This window comes from Serpula lacrymans, assembly GCF_000218685.1.
Source record: "Serpula lacrymans var. lacrymans S7.9 unplaced genomic scaffold SERLAscaffold_17, whole genome shotgun sequence".
NCBI lineage: Eukaryota > Fungi > Basidiomycota > Agaricomycetes > Boletales > Serpulaceae > Serpula > Serpula lacrymans.
Genome location: NW_006763306.1, coordinates 410,914 through 431,792, shown reverse-complemented (window position 1 = coordinate 431,792; position 20,879 = coordinate 410,914). Strand labels below are relative to the sequence as shown.

The window sequence follows — 20,879 nt, the reverse complement described above, 5'->3', positions numbered from 1 at the left end:
GGCTCAGTTTCCTATAAATAAATACAATGTTGACCAGTGTCCAGATCGTAGCTTTAGTTCCTGTATTCCTGCCAATAGTCGATGTACCAAAACATTGAAATACGCCATGAGAATAAGAATGACCTGAACACTAGTAAAAGCCAGCTTCGAACGCTATTTCCGCGAGTTACCAACTCAAGTTCAAGCGCGAGTTAAAGGCTTCAGTTTATCAAAGGTAGTGTTCACGGCATACAGCCACGGTCCGGCTTGAGCGGCACGCCTTCAGGTTTTAAGCCACTCAAGTTCCCGTCAGTCTTATTTACGAGTACTGAAAAGTACTATTTGCATCAAAATTCGCATTCGCATGTATATGTTGAGTATCTAGGATAAACGTAACTGGTAAGAGATGATCGATAACTCAAAACCCAGCAATAGCGTCTGCGCTAAGCTCCCACAAGGCAATCTCACACTGAAACTCCTCCGCGTACTTATCGTCTGTGATGAACTTCAGGGTCTTTGGCCAAAAAGAATCTGGGCTTTGCCACCGTTGAGGCGTGGTGATTTCCCAGTACTCTGGATACCACCCTGCCGTCTCCCAATCGATTATTGCTGTGATATGGCCATCCTTAACGAGGATATTGTGGGACCACAAGTCGCCGTGAGTAAATACGATCTGATGAGGCATGTTATCCATCAAGTGAGCACGACGTTGCGCCTCCTTAAAAGGTATACAGCCATGATAGCCCTCGTCTGTGGGGCGACAGCAATAGTGTAGAAAAGTGTTGAATGCAGCTTCATCGTCACAAGGGACAAATATTCGCGGACAAGTACGTGTGCTGTACAAGGAACCTCCAATGACAGAGCACACTGTAGTTCCCCAGGGGTTTGAATAGCTTCGCATGATTCCAAGATAGTGCTTCAATTCGGCAGCTACAGTTTCTTTCTCCTCGGGTGTCATGCCTTCGTGGACTTCGTCGAGCATTTCTCCAGGCATGGCTTCCATGAGAATCGATCCTATGACTCTACCATTCTCATGGTGTTCGCCGTACGAGTAGACTTTGTGTACTGGTAGGCCTAAAGCACGGGCCATCTGCATCGCGACTGCCTCGTTTTCTCTGGTGCGTTCAGTCGATTTGATATACAAGTTATCGGGGAGCACCCCCTCCTCCTCTTTATCTAACAGCAACTTGTGGTAGGCGCCTGCTGCCGTTTTCTCACTGTCACTCAGCAGAGTGGGTAGAGCTGGAAAGTCGAGCAAGGGCATTATGTTTGCGATGATGTCTGATGCACCAAGGAAGACTGCAAATGAGTCGAGCGTCCGATCACTTACTGTTTTGACTGACCTTCGGAACTGTATTGAAGGGGTTATATTTCTACAAAAGAACAGTAGCATGCGAGCTCACCTATAGCTATTTGCTACGGTTAGATGCAAGTTAGATGTGGCGTTGATAGTGGTTTGAGAGTGTAGGGGGGAACCGCTGTCTTACCAGATTTATAGTGCATGCTCTGTGGCGGAGTTCAAGTTGTGTGGGTCCTTGTTCATAGGTCGTAGGTCAGTTGATTGTATTTTGCATCACTCACTTATGACCACGGATGTTGAACAGAACCTTAGTGTTAGATGGGGATTTGGACAGGTTTCCATGCATAGTTGTTGAGAAAAGCTATTCTGCGCTGGAAAAGTGCCCAATCAATTTGCAGAGAAAACTAACCACATACCACACAAATCTATTGCTTTTTTACTGCGTGAATTCCACAGTGAAGAATGCTGTGAGAATCACAGTGAGATTACACATGAGGGCAAGATGATTGAGGGCATGAACGGCCTTTGCCATCGTTTGCACCGATACACCGTCAAACAAATCCACAGTGGCGTCAGCTTACCTCCACTTTCCAAAGAGTAAAAATCTGGTCTTTCCCCTGTAATTGCTGCAACATACGTTGACATTGACCAGAATGGCGGCCAACAAATCAAACAAGCTTGCTTTTTTGTCGATGCCAGCGCCAGCATCTTATGTTGCTGGTTTAGGTCGAGGGTAAGCACCAACAGTATCCTCATGTTCATTCATAATTTTCATAAATTCGTATACCAGTGCTTCAGGTTTCACCACACGTTCGGATATCGGTCCTGCAAGAGAAGGACCCTCTGCAGAAGTGGTTGCGTATGTGTCATATCCTTAGTTCTTACACTCGTGTTAATTATCCACCTAGTGAGGCTCAGGCCAAGCGGGGTGAAGAACCCGACATAGATCCTGAGCAATTCCAAGATCCAGATAACGAATACGGCCTTTTTGCTGGGACGACATACGAGCAAGACGATGAGGAAGCTGACCGGATATATGAATCAGTTGACCAGAATATGGATGGACGCAGGAGAGTTCGTAGGTGTGTGGTTTTCGGTTAGTTGTAGCCGTCTTTTTCCATTCACTATCTACTTCTACCGCATTAATAGGGAGGCACGCGAAGACACTGAGCTAGCGAAACATCGTGCAGAGCGTCCCAAGATACAGCAACAGTTTGCGGATCTTAAGCGTGGCTTGTCGGTTGTAACTGACGAAGAGTGGGAGAGCATTCCGGAAGTAGGTAATTTGACTCGGAAGAAGCGAAGAAAAGATGAAAGAACATTTGTTGTCCCGGACAGTGTTATAGTTGGTGACAGAGGTAAAACGGAGTACGAGAACTCGCTGGACACAAGACAGCAGGTCTGTTTTTGACAGCTCTTTCTTTGAATGTTATGCTAATAGCAGCTTTAGGCAGCAGGGTTCGAAACGCCGGCAGATTCAGGTACACTCACAAACTTCGTTGAGATTGGCCAAGCTCGTGACAAGATACTGTCGCTTAAGCTCGATCAGGTACTTCATCCTAGCTATGCACGGTATCCAGTTTAACAATAATTTCCCAGATATCTGGTACCTCTACTACATCTGGATCTGCGACCTCCGTGGATCCTAAAGGCTACCTTACCTCGCTCAACAGCGTTGTTCTCAAGACTGAAGCTGAAATCGGGGATATAAAACGTGCGCGTATGCTTTTTGATTCTCTTGTAAAATCGAATCCGAAGCACTCTCCTGGATGGATTGCTGCTGCTTGTTTGGAGGAGCATGCAGGACGCATGGTTGCCGCGAGGAAGCTCATCAAGGCTGGGTGTGAACAGTGCCCTAAAAGCGAAGATGTATGGTTAGAAGCGGCGAGGCTACACGTATGTACCTCACTTCCATCTGAAAGGGAACATACTCACAGCAATTTCTCTTCACAGAACAACGATGATGCAAAGGTTATCTTGGCAAATGCTGTACAGCATGTAGGTCAAAGCGTTAAGATATGGTTAGCTGCAGCCGATTTAGAGCAAGACGTAAAGTCCAAGAAACGTGTGCTGAGAAAAGGTGAGTAGCCTCGGACACTCGTATTAGAACCATCTAATGAAACCCTTCTTCTGATAGCCCTGGAACACATTCCTAATTCCGTCCGACTATGGAAAGAGACTGTCAACCTCGAAACATCGGCAACAGATGCACGGATATTACTGTCTCGTGCTGTCGAAGTCATCCCTCTTTCTGTTGAACTATGGCTTGCCCTCGCGAGACTCGAGACCCCGGATCGCGCTAAAGCTGTGCTCAACAAAGCACGCAAATCAGTACCAACTTCACATGAGATTTGGATTGCTGCCGGACGGCTTCTTGAGCAGGAAGCAACAAACGACTCTGATAAGTCAACTGAACAACGTAACAAAGAGTTGGATGTCGTAGATAAAACGATCGAGGCTGGTGTAAGGGAACTTCGGCGGCATCAAGTGCTACTTACGCGCGAGCAATGGTTGAAGGAGGCAGAGAAGTGTGAAGGCGAAGGGTCACCGCGCACCTGTGAGGCGATTGTGAAGGCTACGATTGGGATGGAGATCGAGGAGGAGGATAGACTGGACACATGGATTACTGACGCTGAGAGTGCCGAGGCCCGGGGTGTGATTGGGACTGCCAGGGCAATACTGGCATATGCTCTGAAAGTATTTCCTGACAAAAGAAATCTCTGGCGGAAGGCTGCGGACTTGGAAAAGGCACATGGTTCAAGGTATGGTTTACTACCCTCTCTAGTACGCGCTATTGACCAACAATCGATAGGGAGTCTCTCGATGCTATTCTCAGTCAGGCTGTGCAATATTGCCCTCAAGCCGAGGTGCTGTGGTTGATGTCTGCAAAAGAAAAATGGTTGGCGGGCGACGTTCCTGCTGCCCGTGAGGTGCTAGAAAGAGCATTCGTTGCCAATCCTGAGAGTGAACAAATCTGGCTTGCAGCCGTCAAATTGGAAGCAGAGAATGGCGAATTGGGCGTCGCCAGAGAACTGTTGGTGCGTGCACGAACGGTAGCCGACACAGAAAGAGTGAGTGGTCTTACTTGGCAACTTTTCTTCCTGTTCACACAAAATTATCAGATTTGGATGAAGTCTGCTGTGTTCGAACGGCAACAAGGGCAGTTCTCAACAGCTCTTGAAACATTGTCAGCGGCACTATCCAAGTTCCCCAAATTCTCAAAATTGTACATGATCCAAGGACAGATACATCAGTCGCAGAAGAACTATCCTGCCGCTCGCGCGTCGTTCGCAGCTGGTCTCAAGGCATGTCCAAAAGAGGTGACGTTATGGGTACTTGCTAGTCGCCTTGAGGAGGAAGACGGAAAAAGTATCAAAGCTCGTGCTCTATTGGAACGGGGCAGACTGGTTAATCCATCCAATGAGACACTGTGGGCAGAAGCTGTAGGCGTCGAAGAGCGTTCAGGTGGTGCAGCCCAAGCCAAAGCTATGCTGGCTCGTGGTCTGCAGGAATGTCCGTCTTCTGGTATTCTGTGGTCGATGTCAATATGGTCTGAACCACGACCTACGAGGAAGTCTCGGTCCGTTGACGCACTCAAGAAGTCGAAAGATAACCCGCTGATCACATGTACGGTTGCGAGACTGTTCTGGGCCGAAAGAAAGATTGAGAAGGCACGGCAATGGTTCGCTCGTTCAGTTGCTACGGAGCAGGACAAAGATCTGGGAGATAACTGGGGATGGTGGCTGAGGTTTGAACGGCAGCATGGGACCCCAGTAAGATTGTTTATCCGCTTATGTCATTGACTGTAGCTCACTTTCGTGTGTCAGGAATACGTGGAAGAAGTCATCAGGCAATGCGTTGCCGCTGAACCACATCACTCACCTGCATGGCAGTCTATTGCGAAGGACGATGGTAATGTAGGGAAAAGCACGAAGGAGGTCTTGGAACTGGTAGCGGAGAAGCTACAGTGAAGGATTAGTGTGCTGTACATAGATGGTTTGTGTGTATGACTACGTCGCTTTTTCTTTCTACCTGGACGCGGAGATGATCTACCTCGACAGGAATTAGTCGTGATAGCTCAGATAATTCTGAACTTGCCTGCCATTTGATTAGCTTAGCTATAGTAGGGTGCAGGGCCGCCGCGGCAATCATCTGCAGCCCTTTCTTTCAAAAGTTACGTGAGCCACCCACTGAAATGCAACTTGAGTCACAATATCGACGGTAGTTGTAACTGTACAGAGTCTACGTTAGCAGTGGATTCTTTTTTCAGTACTGCCATTGTGCATAAGGTGGATGTGCACCGGTGGGCGTGACGCTTTAAAGTAATAAGTGCAGATTCCGCAGACTGTTATGAATATGCCCATAACTGGTACTGGTGAGTTATGCGTTTTTCGAATGTGCACCTCCACTAACCCAGGTCAGTCGAAAAACTTAAGCTTAAAGACTAGCAAGCGAAGCAGATTGCAGTAACTTGAAACCAATATGATACACGGTACCGTGACACGCCACTGCGATTTTCTGGTCCACTGGCATCTTTTGCTCTTCTTTGCAAGTTCATTCCGTGTTGATATTACTCCTATATATCGGAAATTCGGACATGAAGCTTTCACGTGCAAAGGCTTCTTCCCCTAAGGACCATAACTTCGAATGCACGCGGCCCTCGATGTCTTAATGCGTCAAACACCCCGCAATTTGTGAACCTCTCCCAGATCCTCTGGTACAAAAGTGTTACCTTTCACCAGCTCTAATGCCTCTCCAGCCAACTCCAGAGAGGCCGTCGATATGGCTTGCAGTATCGATGTTTACAGGGCTCCCTGTTATTCTCTGGCTGTACAAGGTGAATATCCGTATCCTCTCACTTGCATGTCGTTTCTTCTCAGTCAACGTCAATCATGTCCTGGGTATGTACTTTAGTGCGTGATGCTTTTTGTGTTCCAGCGTAAAATCATATACATGGGTTTGTATGTTTAACAATTCACCACATCGCAAACCGTGCTGAGTGATACACGTGATTTTCACAGGTTATGTACCCCCTGGTGCGAGGACCGAAGAGTTAAGCCATGTACCTTCAAATCACCTGAAAGGAATACGTTGTGAAGAAATTCAAGTTAATAGCAAGAACAAGGTCACTTTGTCAGGTATTCTTGTCCGTCGTTCTTCACATCATCATCAAGAAAGTCCTCCAGATACTGTCGTCGTATATCTTCAAGGTTTTACTCCATTACCCTTCATATGTACCAGCTTCCAATATCCATTTCACAGGTAATGCGGGAAATCCACTTGCCCGTCTCCCTGTTTTCCAAAGACTCCTGAGATCCTCGACATCATCATATTCAGAAACCTCCAACCTTCCCAAAAAAAGGATTGCATTTGTTTCTGTCGCCCCTCGATCTTATTGGAAATCGTCACCCCGCAGTCCCACTCAAGAAGGCCTTCTGACAGACTACCTTCACGTTCTAAAGGATACTCTTGACCGGTTCCCTAATTCTGAGTTGATACTATACGGCCACTCTCTTGGCGGAGCCATCGCAGTTTGCCTGCTTGCGCGTCTTTCTGAGTCTGCTACTGCGCACTCTGAAGGATGTCGGAACCAAAGGGATCCACGTTACGCTCGCATTCGAGGTTTAGTATTGGAAAACCCATTTGCTTCCATTCCGCGTATGGTCCAGGCCTTGTATCCGGAACGCTGGGTACCTTACCGATATCTTGCACCGCTGGCATGGGATAAATGGGATGCTGTTGCAGCGATGCGGAACGCAGCACGTAATGATGTGCAATCTGTCCTGGCCAGAATTGTACAAAGTGGGGATATTTTAGTCATGTTAAGCGAGAAAGATGAAGTGGTGCCTAAAGCAATGGGTGAGGAGATATGGGATGTCAGCGCGTGTGCAAACACGAATGGGCGAGGGAAGAAGGTTGTCGTGGAGGAAGCGTTGCATGAGAATGCATGGGAGCAGCGCCAATGGGTTAGGGAGATGAGGAAGTTTATCGCGGAGGCTGGTACGTCCTGTGCAGCATCTTAGTTGGTTGACGTACATCTACAGCCTCAGGCTATTTAGTTACATGAGCAGCACTTCAGATTCCCTTTTTTTTAAACGAATACTGCGCAGGATCCTCATGATTGCTGCGCACATGAGCCTCAAGCGAGGGTTGACAATTTTGTGCCATGGTTCCAAATTTTGAGGTTTTCCAAGCCATGCACGATAACTTTCAGCTCAAAAACAATATCATTTATATAGTCGTAGCTATGAAAATCGACGTAGACCAGAGTTCAACAGAACTCCGTACAGAGATATTTTTTGAGTTACATGCATACAGTTAAGTTAAGCATGTTATAACAAAGGAGAGATTATTATCAAGATGTTCAAAATATGCAAAAAAAACCGCTCGACGCACTCTTGTCAGAGCAAGAAAGCGTCCAAGAAGGTATACAAAGGTGCCATCCACTCTGAGGCTGGTGCACAATATTAGGGGTTCCTATAGTGAGGCTCGTCCTCGAGGCTCGAAAGGAAGTAGGAGGGTGATGAACCCTGATACGAGGAAAATTGCTCCTGACACCCAGATGGGGACTGCTGTTTCAAGGTTGGCGTAGAGTGCAATGACAGGGGCCTACCGTATAGCACTTGAGTAGAAGAAATGGCAAATACGACGGGAAGGCTTACCATGACACCGAATATACGGTTTGCAGTGGCCACAATGGCGTTACCCGTTCCTCGGTCTTTGGTAGGGAACAGTTCGGGAGAAAGAGCGTACAGCACGCCATACATGACGTTACTGGTGAAGCTATAACCGCAATTCCAACCGAGCAATGCATTCGACGTCCGTGCAGTTGTCGAGGCCAGGATGAATACACCAGTGAGAACTGATAGTGGCCATTAGCATGGTCGTATGCGTTCATACGAAGTTGCACTCACTGGTAAAGATGGAAACTGTACCGCGCCTTCCAAGATAGGGAATTTCAACGAAGAAACCCGCCATAAGGGCGCCAGGAATACCGATGACACTCAGGATCACTTGCTGTACATAGGATATCAGCTGTTGCCGCCATCAGCGGAACCCGGAGTTGCATACGTTACGGTATGTTATGTAAACCGACCCATCACCAAAGTTTGCGCCGCGAGTGGCAAGGCTATTTCCAACTTGAGTTTAAGCTACGAAAATCGCAAAGATTGGAATGAGACCCACAAATATGTGACAAAGCTGTTGTATCTGTCGGAACATATTTCAGGAACAAACTCTTGATGGAAAATGGCATTACTTACAAAGGAAAGGCAAGACCAATGAAGGCTATCGTCGCAAGTTGGGTCATATTACTCACAACACAGCATTGTAAGCATGTAAACACACTCACCCCACACAACAATCAAAATGCTAGTAGAGTATGCCATTTTTCGAGTAGCAAACAGACCTCTGAAGTGGTCGCCGCTGAATTTTTGAAACTGCCTTTTGACGGCACCCAGAGCAGATGTATCCATCTGTAATTCTTCTTCTTTTTCTTTCCCAGGAATATTGAGCTTTCCGGCTTGCATTAAGTGCTCGAGGGTCAGGTTACTTGTTTTGCCGTTATATGCCGCAATCTTGTGCACAATTTTCACAGCAAGTTCATCCTCGCCTCGACCCATGAGGTATTTTGGACTCTCATACAGCTTGAAGACAAAGAAACGGATGATCCAGAGGACCAGCATGAGACCACCCATGGCATAGAGGAAGTATCGCCATCCCTCGTTTGCTGAACGCAAACAGGGGGGAGGATTGAGATCGGTAGCAGCTGGAGTAGGACAAGAGTAATTCGCGATCAAAGGCCAAGCCACCTAGAAACTCCATCAGACAAGCAAAAAGATGGCATCTAACTCGGAGAATGCTACACACCAAACTGCCGAGTAGCTGACCAAAAGCCCACCAAATGGAGAGCACGGTTAAGAGATATTGATGTGATGCGGGAACAAACTCTGTTGATTTTACGTCAGTGGAGCTTGCTGTACACAACTGGAAGTATACTTACCCAAGAATATAGCGGAGTCAACAGGCAAGTTTCCTCCGACACCTATTGACCATGCTGCAGCCAGAGAGCACAAGGCAATCTCGTTAGGTGATCCACCAGCTGCGACAGCAAAAACGCCTGTAATGAAAAATGTGATATTGAATGCCCATCTGAAAACGCGGGATTCAATTTCGGTTTTGCTGTATAGGTGGTGATGATAGGCTACCTTCGTCCCCAGACATCTGACGCGACACCCCAGAATGCAGCTCCAACCAGTAAACCGATATTTTGGCCAAGTTTAAGGAACTCAGTCTGGAAAAGAAATTCATTGCCCACTGGAACCAAAATCAAGCCAGTAACTATCTGTGAATTCCAGCCTCAACATGCACGAAATATAGAGCATAACCTGTTGCACTTACTGGCCAGAGATTGTCACTAGATGTATCATGAAGTCCAAGTGTATATGATATGGACAGAAACTCACGATAACCACCCAAACCCAGCAACGACAAACAAATGCCACTAGAGTCGACACACACAGTTAGCGACCCAATCATGATTGAGAGGGAACTAAATGCAAACGTACTTGATACTTCCCCATTCCAATCTCTTGAAAAGCGTCATTCAAAATTTTTGCTTTAGCCTGGTAAACAGGGTCGACGGCGCCGTCGGTATATATATCCTGCGTCCCTGCTTGAAGCTCATCCACTCGGACTCCATTCTTCTTCTCATCTTTGGACTCTCCCTCGAACGAGCCATTGTTGGACATGGCGGGAGCAAAGACTGAGTCGGTATAACGCCGCAGACGCTTAAAAGGGGATCTCCTCTGAGAGAGTACTTATATATCCCAAGCGCTGTGCTCCACTTGGGCAAAATCTGGCGGATTACATATCGCGACCTAACTTTGAAAGTACCATCAAAATGGCGTGCTTCGAGAATCGATGTGTACATGTGGCGGTTCCCAGGTGTGATAAACAGCAAGGGGAAAGTGAAATATGTCGTAAAGCTGGAAGAACGTGATTAACATTCAAAACGACATGGCACATAGCTGTATGCTGTATATGAGCAAATGAGCAACAAAGACTGGGTTTCAAGTTGGCCCTTGGTACAAACTGTATTTGCACTGGTCTGGGAGAGTTCTGGGAACGCAAAATTTTGCCGCAGGCTTGACGTTATCATTGATGGAGAATATCGTTACAGTAAGTTTTCTGAGCCCAGGGCCTTGCAACTGCAGCCATCGCCGCACTGGCCACCGACACGCGTACGCGCACATGCCAATATTTACGCGTATCGTTCAGCTCGCCACCATGCATCGCCCGCCCGCTAAGTATGGCCATCGCGCCATCATTTGCTCAAATGCGCTCTTCTATTAGTAGAAGCTCACTGAAGATCTCCAATTGCGACACAATGTTAGCAACGCAAGACAGACACATAATAATACCGCAAAACTCATCGACGTCGAGTGCAGTTTTCAACTTCCTAAAACACACTACACTAGGGGACCATGCTTTCAATTTTTGGCAGTTTTCAGAAGTATCATTAATATTATAGCTAATTCAATAGGCCCATATCTTCCCGGAATGGTGTTTAGCCTGTCATAACCTGTAAACCCAGCTTTGGCCTGATTCTCGTTTGTCCTCTACTCACAACAACATCGTTATCATTGACAATAACGCAGAACGAGGTACACCAACGCTAATAGTTTGTTTTTGAATAGTCTGTTAATGTCCAACTGACTCTGACGATAGGTCATGATCGTACGTGCGCTATCTGGGGATTCCCATTCCGAGGTATACCATGAAAATCGCACTGGTCCCACGTACTCGAGATATAAATACTTACAGACATGATCACTCACACCAGATCTATGATCAGAACGGCTCTTGAACCAATATACCTTGTCCGTGAAGATGTTTGTTCCGGGGAAATATCTGTCAGTGCTTTTACCACTGACGAATTCTTGACAAGGCGCGTAATATCATCATCGTCATCATCATCACCTTATACAAAATCACATTGTCCAGCTAAAGTGACTATCGTTTTCAAGTAATGGCTGCCTCTAGAATACATGTATGCGTCAAGTTGTCTAGGTCGTTGCCAAAAACGTCCGATGGTAGCTTCTTTTGGTTTACTGACAGAACTTTGAAGCTTAGGACCATTTACACGTAGTCTATACGTGGACGACTGGGTAGTACACTAATATATGCCTGGAATCAGTCTATATCGCACCCTCCTCGCCCATGCCTCCCATGCCTCGCCGAACTCCTCCTTTAAGAACACATCTTCTTTCTTCGTCCGCAACGTCATGTTGACCAAGGTATACCCGACATTAGATATCCACCCGAGAATCAGGCACTTCCCCACATTAGTTTTCCAGATCCCACATTCCTGCACCCATGATCCAGGGCTCATCAAATACAAAGCCACACCAACGCCTTCCAACATCGCTCCTGTGTAGCTTGGATGTCGAACGATGGAATATAATCCAGTCGTGACAAGTTCGTGGTTAGGACGGATTGTCAGCTCGTAGGTGAAGAGACGTCCAAGGAGTCGGTAACATTCGAGACGTACAAGACCACCGAGCGAGGTTAAAAGCCAGCTGGCTAAGAATATGCGTGAAAGTCGAATCTGTCCAATAGCATGATGACGACTGGACAGCGTCGATGCTCCAGGTACAAGCAGCTGCAACAGCCGTTTTGCCAAATCTGAAGATGGGTTTCGTCGGATATAAATTACCGCTGCCTCGCAAAGGCAAACTATCCATATCATAATCTGTTGAATATATCAAGGCTTTCAATTAACGGTCCTACTATTGTGCGACGAACGAAGAGGGGGCACCTTTGTCATGTATGGCCCCTTTCGCACTGTCTTCACAAACAATGCCTCAGATAACGTGATATTTTTCAGCCGTTCATTTTGTGATGGCGGAGGGTTAGGAGGCGTCCAAGCGACATGCGTGCTCAGTGCAGTCGATACAAGAAATGGGATTTTCGTTAGCGACATGAAGGAAGGAGGCACTAAACGGTGGACTGACGCCGTGGATGCTAAGCTGCAGCTACCAGGGTATGTCATCTTTTTATACTCCTACAACCTGACCAAGTTTTGAGCTGTGCATCAAAGTGGATCCGCCACTACTTTGTTGTCTTCTCCAGTCTCATTCGGTATTGGCCTTCTCGGCTCATTTATGTCCCATCCCTGCCGTGTCCTCGGCTTATTCGTCCAATCAGCCTCAGTACCTCCCTCGAAGCTCTCAATATCCCCGCTTGGATTGTAGCGACAGCAGCTTCCTTCGCCTTTGTATGCGTGCTACCCCAGAACGTATGTTATATTCACCGTGCCGAAATTAACATACCCTGTAGGTTCTCCGGCTCGTTCTCCGGCCTTCGCCGCAGTTTTGAGGGAAATAGAGCTTGCTATAGCTCTGTTTGGTGTTCTACGATGAACTGGATTGGTTGGACGACAAGGTTATGATCCCGGCCCGCTAAGGCTCATTTAAATGATCAGTATTATCGATTCCTGCGATCAACCAATTAGTGGTATGTATGCTTACTTGGATTTTCCAGAAAAAAACACTTCACTGATGCTGATGTGGGGAACAACCTAGGTGTTTTGTTTCATGAGTATTCGCGCATCTCCTCGGAACCGGTTCAAACTTATTGTCAGTGTAGTTTCTCTTACAAATCTAGCATTCAGTTACCCTATCAGTATCAGTATCAGTATCACGAGGCTAGCTAAAATCACGTCATATCGTGGTTTTTGACTCTACCCCATGATTGTCAAACAATGCATCGAGAGCTGGGAAGAGTGCTTAGTGCCTTAACCCTCCCCGTCACGCGGACATAAAAGCTCTCAAGCTCAGTTGATAAGACATTCCTCGGCGACCCTGAAGAGAATTATCGGCGTAGGGAGCATGAAGTCACCTGGAAGGTGAAGAGAGATCGCATCGTTAATTATATTCATCTCAGAAGTTACCTGACCATGGTGCTTTTACTTCACATTCTCCTAAGTCGGTGTTCGAATGCATATCTAGAACACTAATCTTAAATGTAAGGTGTGTCTTCTGGTCATATCTTTGGGAACAAAGTCCGGTTCAATACTAACCATCTTCTCATGGCTATCCGTTGGAAATTTTGGCACTTTCGATAGTCCCAAGTTAATTCAAAGCTTGAACTCGTATTTGGACATCGTGTGAATTCGTTGTGATGCTTATGTTGTTTGCGTTACCACCGCAGGTATTATTATCGCGATAAAGGCAGAGACCACTCGGCGAGCCCTGGTCATGTTCCTGCCGTATAAGCTAACGCCCAACGTATAACTTGACTTTTGTGTAAAGGTACGGCGCTTGTGTTACCTCGTGTCTTTTTTCTGTTGTTTTTTTCCCATGGATTTATGGATCATGTGTCTGAATCTGTCTAAGATCAATCAGAAGCTTTAGAACCGCTCTGATCACTCGCTCTTCTGTTGCTAAACAGAGCGTAAGTGCACTATTACGGTTCGGCTTCATCTTTGACTATCTTTCTCATGGTCACGGTTGTCCTCTAGTATCGAGGTATCAAGATGGTGCCATCGCTACCAGTTGTTCAGGTCTCTTTCACACCACTCCATAGTCGTCTGTAGCCAGATGACTTCGCGTCTCAGGCTCCCATTCTTGATAGCTGAAGCTATTGGGGTCTATGTTACTTTTACGCCTCCAAACAGTGGTGCTGAACCAGATGAGATCGCGCCCACGGGTTTCCGCGAGGATTTTCTGAACACTATTACTCGCTACTCTGTGGTATTTACAAGGGTTAGTTCCAAAAGCAGCGAATAGTATCTGTTTTACATTGCTTGACGATCCCACTCCTATTGTATAGGGCATATTTGTGTTGGCCGAACTCGCTGAAATAGGCGTCATTCTCCCCTCCGTTCTTCCTCCACCTTTGTCAAACCATCTATCTGCAGCTCTATCTGGTTTGGGCCGTCCCCAACGGCTGCGCGTCACACCGTTATTCGTTTTTGGTACCTTGGCGGGCTCTGCAGCAGGTCTCATTCGGTACACCTGCTACAGGACCCTTGGTCGTCTATTCACGTTTCAACTGGGCATCCGTAAAGAGCATCAGCTTGTCACGGCCGGTCCATATTCAATTGTCCGTCACCCGAGTTACACAGCACTCGCTTTTGCGATCGTCGGTGCCGTATGCTCTCACGCCGCTCCTGGATCCTGGTTGAGGGAGTCAAACGTCCTACGCACACCGATAGGGAAGGGGTTAACAATAGGATGGATAGGCATGATGGCCGCTGTTTCCGTAGCTTTGTTAATGAGAATACCAGATGAAGATAGGCTCCTTCAAAAGAAGTTTGGGAAAGAGTGGGACGAGTGGGCGCGAAGAGTGAGATACAGGGTGATACCTGGCGTCTACTAGCAGGATAAACCCCAGGGCCTTGATCAAAGGGCGAGAAATGATACGTGTTTGTCGCCACATTATGCTAGTGACTTTTATGGCAAGGAGCTTTGATTTTTGTCTTGCTTGTTCATGACAACCTCACGAAGCCCGTAAGAGTACTGCTAGTTCAAACGTTCAAGCTGCAACGTTGCGGCCTCTTCAAGCCCCCGCTGCCGAGCCGCAACCAAAACCCAGCTCCGACTCGGTACTGTAGTGTGGATGTCGCAGCTAACGTCATATGTATCGCATCATTACCGTGCGATGGAGTGGATACAAGACTCGGATGCAAGTTGAAGTAAACTAAAATCTATTCATCACTTTGCTCTTTTAGTGTAAAAGCTGCCCAAAGTAAGTAGTCTACGTTGATTTTTTCTGGCGCAATACTAATTCTCAATGAGGAGTTACTAATGACCCATGACATAGGTAAAGAAAGTGAACGTTCCGTTCGGATACTAGAAGACTGCCACTAGGCAAAACGTGTAACTGTTGTCATGTTTTATCACCACTTACATCGTTTGCCTCGAAGGGTTACGGAAAATGGAATTAGCCTGGTCAGTCATATATGACTGTGATCAAGACATGATGATTGAGTATATATATATATATAAAGGACTCTAGATTTAAAACATTACCCCAGCTTTACGCTCCATCCCAAAGAAAATCATGTCTCTTCTGAAGCTGCCTTTCATTTTATCTTCAGCCATCGGTATAAATGTGGCCTACACTCCCCCGAATGCTCCTCCTGGCAAAGATGAGATGTTGAAGCCTAGCTTTCGTGAAGTATGCCTCAACAATGCCACAGGCACGCTTACCATCGTACTGAAGGTGTGTACCATCTATCAAAGATTGGGAGAGGAATTTGCTAACGCGATTGCAACAGACAACCTTCTGGTTGGCGACGCTAGGTCAAGCTGCCACCATTATCCTTCCACTAGTCCCTCCGTCACAGCTTCCAGAGGTCGCATCAACCCTGTTAGATGCCTTGGGCGGTCCGGACAAGAGCAGCGTCTCGCCTGCTTTTCTAGTGGGAAGCACACTCGTTTCATTGGGTGGCTTACTCCGATGGCAATGCTACCGTGCTCTGGGCCGGTTGTTCACATTTCAACTAAGTGTGCGCAAAGATCACAGACTCGTGAAGGACGGTCCCTACTCCTTCGTCCGTCATCCAAGTTATTCGGCCATAGCGCTAAGTTTTGTGGGCGTTATAACGATGTACGCGTCTCCCGGGTCATGGTTAAGAGAATCGGGGCTGCTCGATAATCGTATAATTGGACGAGTTGCTTGGGCTTGGGCTACTTTCATGGGTCTTACCACGATCAGCCTTTTCAGGAGATGTCCTAAGGAGGACCAAATGATGAAGAAGGAGTTTGGCAGAGAGTGGGATGAGTGGTCGAGTAGGGTGAAATACTGGGTCATACCAGGTATCTACTAGGGCTTGAAGCGGGAATTATGCAGCTGATGATTTGAGTGTAACGCTTTCTTGACTTCTGCACGTTTGTAATGACCAATCCGAAATCAGCTTGAGATCTTTATTGTTACTATTACATTGCTGCAACTTTGAACATCATTACAGACTCGAGTTCGACTTCCCAGTGGATAAAAGTTCAACTTCAAGTTGCTAACTGTTCTATCCATTGCGGCTTTACTTCGCAAAGGTGGATGTGAAATACAAGGCCGAGGATCTGCAGGATGCCGTTATAGCTCACTGCCGCCCATAAGCCGTTCAATTGGAGTAACTCACGATCATGTCCGAATCAGAATTTAGAATATCGCTCACAGGATCTTTCCAGTGAAGAGAAAACGAACTTTACACTACAGACAATATCCCATTTCCAAATTCTGATAATCTCAGCCTGTCCACCGAATCTATGTCGCCCGGTAGTCTGGCTTTTCGGCTGTCCCGCAGTGTTCTGAGCACCATTTCACCGCCGTAAGTGCGAAGTGAAACACATAGCTCAAACAAAACAACTGATCCACTGCGATTTCCTATCGCAGAATTCCGCAAGCCAGAAAATGGGCAACAATGTATGTCCCAAAGGCTGGGAGACCTCTTCTAGACATGTCGCAAGGTGTCCCAGGCGTACCGCCTCCAAAAATCCTTCTAGACGCACTTTCAAAGGCGTCTTTGTCTCCAGATGCTTGTGGTTATTGCCCTCCAACCGGAGAGCCGTCTCTCAGGCATGCAATGGCGCAGGAAATGAAGACGGTCTATGGACAGGCTGCAGATATCACATCCGATGACATTGCCATTACTTCGGGTTGTAACATGGCTTTTATCGCCACTGTCATGTGCTTGGCTGATGCTGGAGACGAAATAATCCTTCCTGTCCCTTGGTAAGCATCCTTTTCAATGCGTATGGCATACAGCTCCTCACTCTGTGGTTCGTTTTCATCTACTCAGGTACTTCAACCACCAGTATGGTGCTTTATTTGCTTCTGCATTTTAGCCAGCCTTTGACCCATCGCCCCAGAATGAGTCTGAACCTATTGGGAATCAAGGCAGTGCCCTTGCTAACTTGTACGGAAGAAGGATTCACGCCTTCTCCTCATACGTGCGCCAGTCTTATATCATCCAAAACCAGAGCCATTGCTCTTGTGACGCCTAATAATCCAGTAAGCCCTATTTCACCAGCAAACTTTTGCGTATCGAACATCAACTCTGGCTTTCACAGACAGGAGCCATTTATTCACCTGCACTGATCGCGTCCTTCGCCGACCTTGCTAAGCAGCACAACCTAGCTCTCATCGTTGATGAAACCTATCGCGATTTCATCAATCCCGGCCCACCCCATTCTTTGTTCTCGCCCTTACCGCCCAAACCATACCATGGTGCACACCTAACAAAATCCTGGCGCGAAACTTTCGTTCACCTTTTCTCCTTCTCTAAATCATACTGCATACCCGGCCATCGCCTTGGCCTGATCGCTGCATCGCCCACACTCCTGAGACACATCACCACCACCCTCGATTGCCTCCAAATTTGTCCTCCACGACCCCCTCAGCTTGCGTTTGCATCCCCTTCTTTGTTACCTTCTCTGAGACCATCGATCCTTGCCAATGCGACAGCTCTAGTGGAGCGGCACAGACTATTCCGAGAGCTCCTCCCCGAGAAGTGGATCATTGGCGCTCAAGGCGGGTACTTTGCCTTCGTCAAACATCCTTTCATGGGCGTTAGCGCTTATGACGTGTGCGCTCGTCTTGCAACCGAGGTCGGGGTGTTAACCCTACCGATGCAATTCTTCTGCGATGAAGACATGGAGGTGGGAGGTGAAGGAGGGGAGGTGAAGGGAGATTGGGAGAGGTGGATAAGGTTTTCTGTCGCGAATGTGGATGATGAGAAGGTGCGGAGGGTGTGTGAGAGATTGAAAGAGTGCGAGGAGACATTTGGATGGAGTGTAGAGCAAAAAGGCGCAACTTGAAGTCATTCACCCGAGACTCTCCCGACACTCTGTTTCCAAGAGTAAACTGGCTTATAGAGTTGGGTCAACCGTTTGCTCAAAAGGGTCATTAGTGACTCGGAAGTACATTGGGAAGTACATATTAACATGTTCAGATTACATTCTTTGGGTTGTGTTGGCCAATCCAGCTTGACACCGGAATCGATGATCCTAAAAGGTTTCTTTGTAACATGGAGCATATATTGAGCATATTACAGAGTAGTGAGTTTTAATACACTTGGCCTACAAAATACAAGCTATACACAATGGGTACTATACAGCAAAGGTAGATTTTCTGGATCAATATGCAAACATTTCCCGCTTCACTCGACTCCCGTCGATGCCAACAGAGGCCAAATCAGCCAGAACCGCATCTTCAAACAACGGGGGCCCACATAGGTAGATTTTTCTTTCAGATAAGTCGCCCAAAGTCTCTACCTTTAGAAGAGCGCCAGAAATTCTACCCCGGTGGCACCTCAGCGTAACACCTATGCCTTTCATTTCGTCCAGAACAATATCAGATACGTCATTGGTCGTGAAGACATCAATCGTTATTCTCATGGTAGGTGTATTTCCATGGTCCTTTTGGTTAAGCTCAGCATTTGTTTGCAAAGCTCGAGTAATGAGGGGTAGAAGGACCGAGGGTTCGCGAGTAGATATGAGAAGATTAATATCGTAGCTTTGCGTGGAGTTGGGAGAAGAATCACGAAGATCCGAGAGGCTGTTAAGCATGCTTATGAAAGGCGTAACACCAATACCTCCCGCAATCCACAAAAGCTTTTGAGGATGATTGGCGGTGGTGGTGCGCGGGTCTTGACAGGCATCTGCTAGGACTTCTGGCAACGTGAAATCACCAGATATCCCAACCAGGCCGACAGTGAGACCCAGGGGCCGAGTGTCATCCAGAAGCTCTGATTTCATCTCAGCAAGCCTGCTCGATATCGAAAAGAGAGCCTCGGTGACTGCGCCACCAGGTTTCCTACGCATGGTGAGAGAAAATGACCGTGCTGGCTGTGAGGGTAGTGGAGCTGGTCGATGCCAGCCATTCGATCGAGAAATGGTCCAGGTACGAATGCGGTCATCATTCACTGATGTAGGATTGGTAGGCGCCATATGCTGATACCTTTGGGACCCAAGGAAGGCTTTGAAGTCCAGGATGGCCGTCTGACCTGGTTTTACCTCGAGATCCTGCTCTGATTGAAAGGTGAACGTCGCAATATCAGGACTATGAAGCTCAACGCTCGATAACATGACCTGCGTATCGTCATTGTAATATTGAGAAAGAGCCGAGGTTTCGTCAGCAAGGTACCGTATTGGAGGACTGTAGGCACTGCGTTGGACCTCGCTGCCTGGAAGCTGTCTAACTGGAAGTGCATCCTCGACAAATACGTAGCCTGTCACAGAAACCGTTGTTATGGCATTTTGGAGCGGCATGACTCGCTGTGCGTCTTTTCCAATGAGTGTTTTTGCGTCTCCTGTAAGATAGAGGATAGAGCCAGAGGTAAACGACACGAAGGTCATAGAAGCACGGGGCGTGGCTTCAATGTTCCCCAAGGATGACATTAGTCGATTTCCTGAAAAAGCCAAAAGTAAGTCATTCACGACGTGAAGATGACAATTCAAAAGTCAAGCTTACCTGAGTAGTCTGGGAGTATGAGGGTTCGCCCATCTGAGGGCGACACTCGAACGAAACCCTGTCTACCACCACGCTGATTCATTCCTAAATGTGATGGGAATGCAAGCGTATCTTGTTCTGTCGCTTCATATGACGTCCCCAGAAACACTGTGTCCGCCTCATGAACAAAGGATATCAGCTCTTCAGGAAGGCGTTCGTTGACTGCCAATTCAAGACGTCGATGCAAAATTTTAGGATTTGTAACGGGATGAGGTATTAGATCTCGAACGTTAATGTATTTAGGACAGTTCCTAAGGGAAATGTTCAGTTTTTAGTAGCGTTTTATACTGGAATGGACGAACCCTAATGCCTGGTTTACCACCACTTTAACTTCATAACGATCTGCGTTACTTTTGATATCCTTGATCCAACCAGCAAATTTGTTTCTCCTTCTAGTCGAGAATTCAATACCGATGCCAGCGATCAACATATGATCTGTGTGGGCCAGAAGTGCCGAGTTATCTACGAAAGGGTCTCCGTCCCATACTTTGGCAGACATGGTAAGTTCGGTATAGTGGGGACTTGATATAAATCCTGGTTGACCATTTGGGCTTGCTAAAATCGAAGACCAGGGTCTCCGTTTGTCGTCGAGAGTAGTGACAGGAACGAATGGCAGCTGTGTTGTGTGGAACACTTTGTGCTGTTCAGGCATTTCACCATCAATCCAAGTCCAGGCAGTAGCCATTGGACCGTCAAAGTTGAGCTTCCGCTGTATGGCCAATTCGCCTCTGTGCCAGCCGTTGAGAGCAGACATGGTGTAAACTTTGGATGTAGAGCAAACTAGAATGGACAGTCAGGAGGAAGAGATATCGCAGGTTTATAACTCAACGTCGACGAGATCATTACATTCTTGATGTGATCAATTGCAATTCTAAATTCTGAGCGCTGACTGAGGTCGGTAGATGCCCGAGGTCGACAATTCTGTTATTATCGATCCTAAACCAATCGTGGATGCTGCTTTCTCATCATGCCATCATGAGTGTGCGTGACACGCCGACTCGGAACCCAACCACGTTACCTGCTAAATCGAGCATGCTGTTCAAACGTTCAAGTCAAGATGGAAACAAACCTTTGCACTTACATA

The 20,879-nt window shown here is 47.1% G+C and overlaps 9 protein-coding genes across 9 annotated transcripts; 5 read left to right on the top strand and 4 right to left on the bottom strand.

The window, feature by feature from the left end:
- Positions 1-397: 397 nt before the first annotated feature.
- SERLADRAFT_352738 (uncharacterized protein) lies at positions 398-1,243 on the bottom strand (the record flags this gene model as incomplete). The annotated part of the gene is made up of 1 exon (XM_007323930.1): positions 398-1,243. One exon carries the CDS (start codon positions 1,241-1,243, stop codon positions 398-400), a length of 846 nt encoding a protein of 281 aa, XP_007323992.1.
- A 607-nt stretch (positions 1,244-1,850) lies between these two features.
- SERLADRAFT_358637 (uncharacterized protein) lies at positions 1,851-5,380 on the top strand (the record flags this gene model as incomplete). The annotated part of the gene is made up of 11 exons (XM_007323929.1): positions 1,851-2,012; positions 2,070-2,138; positions 2,188-2,361; positions 2,429-2,678; positions 2,730-2,828; positions 2,879-3,175; positions 3,233-3,359; positions 3,417-4,041; positions 4,092-4,350; positions 4,402-5,052; positions 5,107-5,380. 11 exons carry the CDS (start codon positions 1,933-1,935, stop codon positions 5,248-5,250), a joined length of 2,775 nt encoding a protein of 924 aa, XP_007323991.1.
- A 437-nt stretch (positions 5,381-5,817) lies between these two features.
- Positions 5,818-6,358, top strand: SERLADRAFT_402646 (uncharacterized protein; the record flags this gene model as incomplete). The annotated part of the gene is made up of 2 exons (XM_007323928.1): positions 5,818-6,240; positions 6,301-6,358. The coding sequence occupies one exon, from the start codon at positions 6,027-6,029 to the stop codon at positions 6,198-6,200; it is 174 nt and encodes a 57-aa protein (XP_007323990.1).
- A 551-nt stretch (positions 6,359-6,909) lies between these two features.
- Positions 6,910-7,302, top strand: SERLADRAFT_402645 (uncharacterized protein; the record flags this gene model as incomplete). Its single annotated transcript, XM_007323927.1, has 1 exon — positions 6,910-7,302. A coding segment is annotated over one exon (393 nt), but the record flags the coding sequence as incomplete, so codon positions are not given.
- A 454-nt stretch (positions 7,303-7,756) lies between these two features.
- Positions 7,757-10,029, bottom strand: SERLADRAFT_352867 (uncharacterized protein; the record flags this gene model as incomplete). The annotated part of the gene is made up of 13 exons (XM_007323926.1): positions 7,757-7,888; positions 7,942-8,141; positions 8,194-8,296; positions 8,351-8,408; positions 8,465-8,488; positions 8,542-8,566; positions 8,631-9,090; positions 9,149-9,228; positions 9,282-9,430; positions 9,487-9,623; positions 9,680-9,695; positions 9,745-9,782; positions 9,847-10,029. 13 exons carry the CDS (start codon positions 10,027-10,029, stop codon positions 7,757-7,759), a joined length of 1,605 nt encoding a protein of 534 aa, XP_007323988.1.
- A 992-nt stretch (positions 10,030-11,021) lies between these two features.
- On the bottom strand, positions 11,022-12,306 carry SERLADRAFT_402640 (uncharacterized protein; the record flags this gene model as incomplete). Its single annotated transcript, XM_007323925.1, has 4 exons — positions 11,022-11,228; positions 11,285-11,330; positions 11,409-12,032; positions 12,099-12,306. The coding sequence occupies 2 exons, from the start codon at positions 12,261-12,263 to the stop codon at positions 11,457-11,459; spliced, it is 741 nt and encodes a 246-aa protein (XP_007323987.1).
- Positions 12,307-13,756: 1,450 nt separating this feature from the next.
- On the top strand, positions 13,757-16,247 carry SERLADRAFT_479650 (uncharacterized protein; the record flags this gene model as incomplete). The annotated part of the gene is made up of 5 exons (XM_007323924.1): positions 13,757-14,046; positions 14,114-15,031; positions 15,085-15,234; positions 15,294-15,508; positions 15,564-16,247. The coding sequence occupies 2 exons, from the start codon at positions 15,347-15,349 to the stop codon at positions 16,113-16,115; spliced, it is 714 nt and encodes a 237-aa protein (XP_007323986.1).
- Positions 16,248-16,424: 177 nt separating this feature from the next.
- On the top strand, positions 16,425-18,296 carry SERLADRAFT_479647 (uncharacterized protein; the record flags this gene model as incomplete). Its single annotated transcript, XM_007323923.1, has 6 exons — positions 16,425-16,613; positions 16,679-17,017; positions 17,085-17,099; positions 17,155-17,296; positions 17,356-18,064; positions 18,085-18,296. The coding sequence occupies 6 exons, from the start codon at positions 16,552-16,554 to the stop codon at positions 18,192-18,194; spliced, it is 1,377 nt and encodes a 458-aa protein (XP_007323985.1).
- Positions 18,297-18,298: 2 nt separating this feature from the next.
- SERLADRAFT_358633 (uncharacterized protein) lies at positions 18,299-20,614 on the bottom strand (the record flags this gene model as incomplete). Its single annotated transcript, XM_007323922.1, has 3 exons — positions 18,299-19,694; positions 19,757-20,046; positions 20,098-20,614. 3 exons carry the CDS (start codon positions 20,547-20,549, stop codon positions 18,421-18,423), a joined length of 2,016 nt encoding a protein of 671 aa, XP_007323984.1.
- Positions 20,615-20,879: the final 265 nt, after the last annotated feature.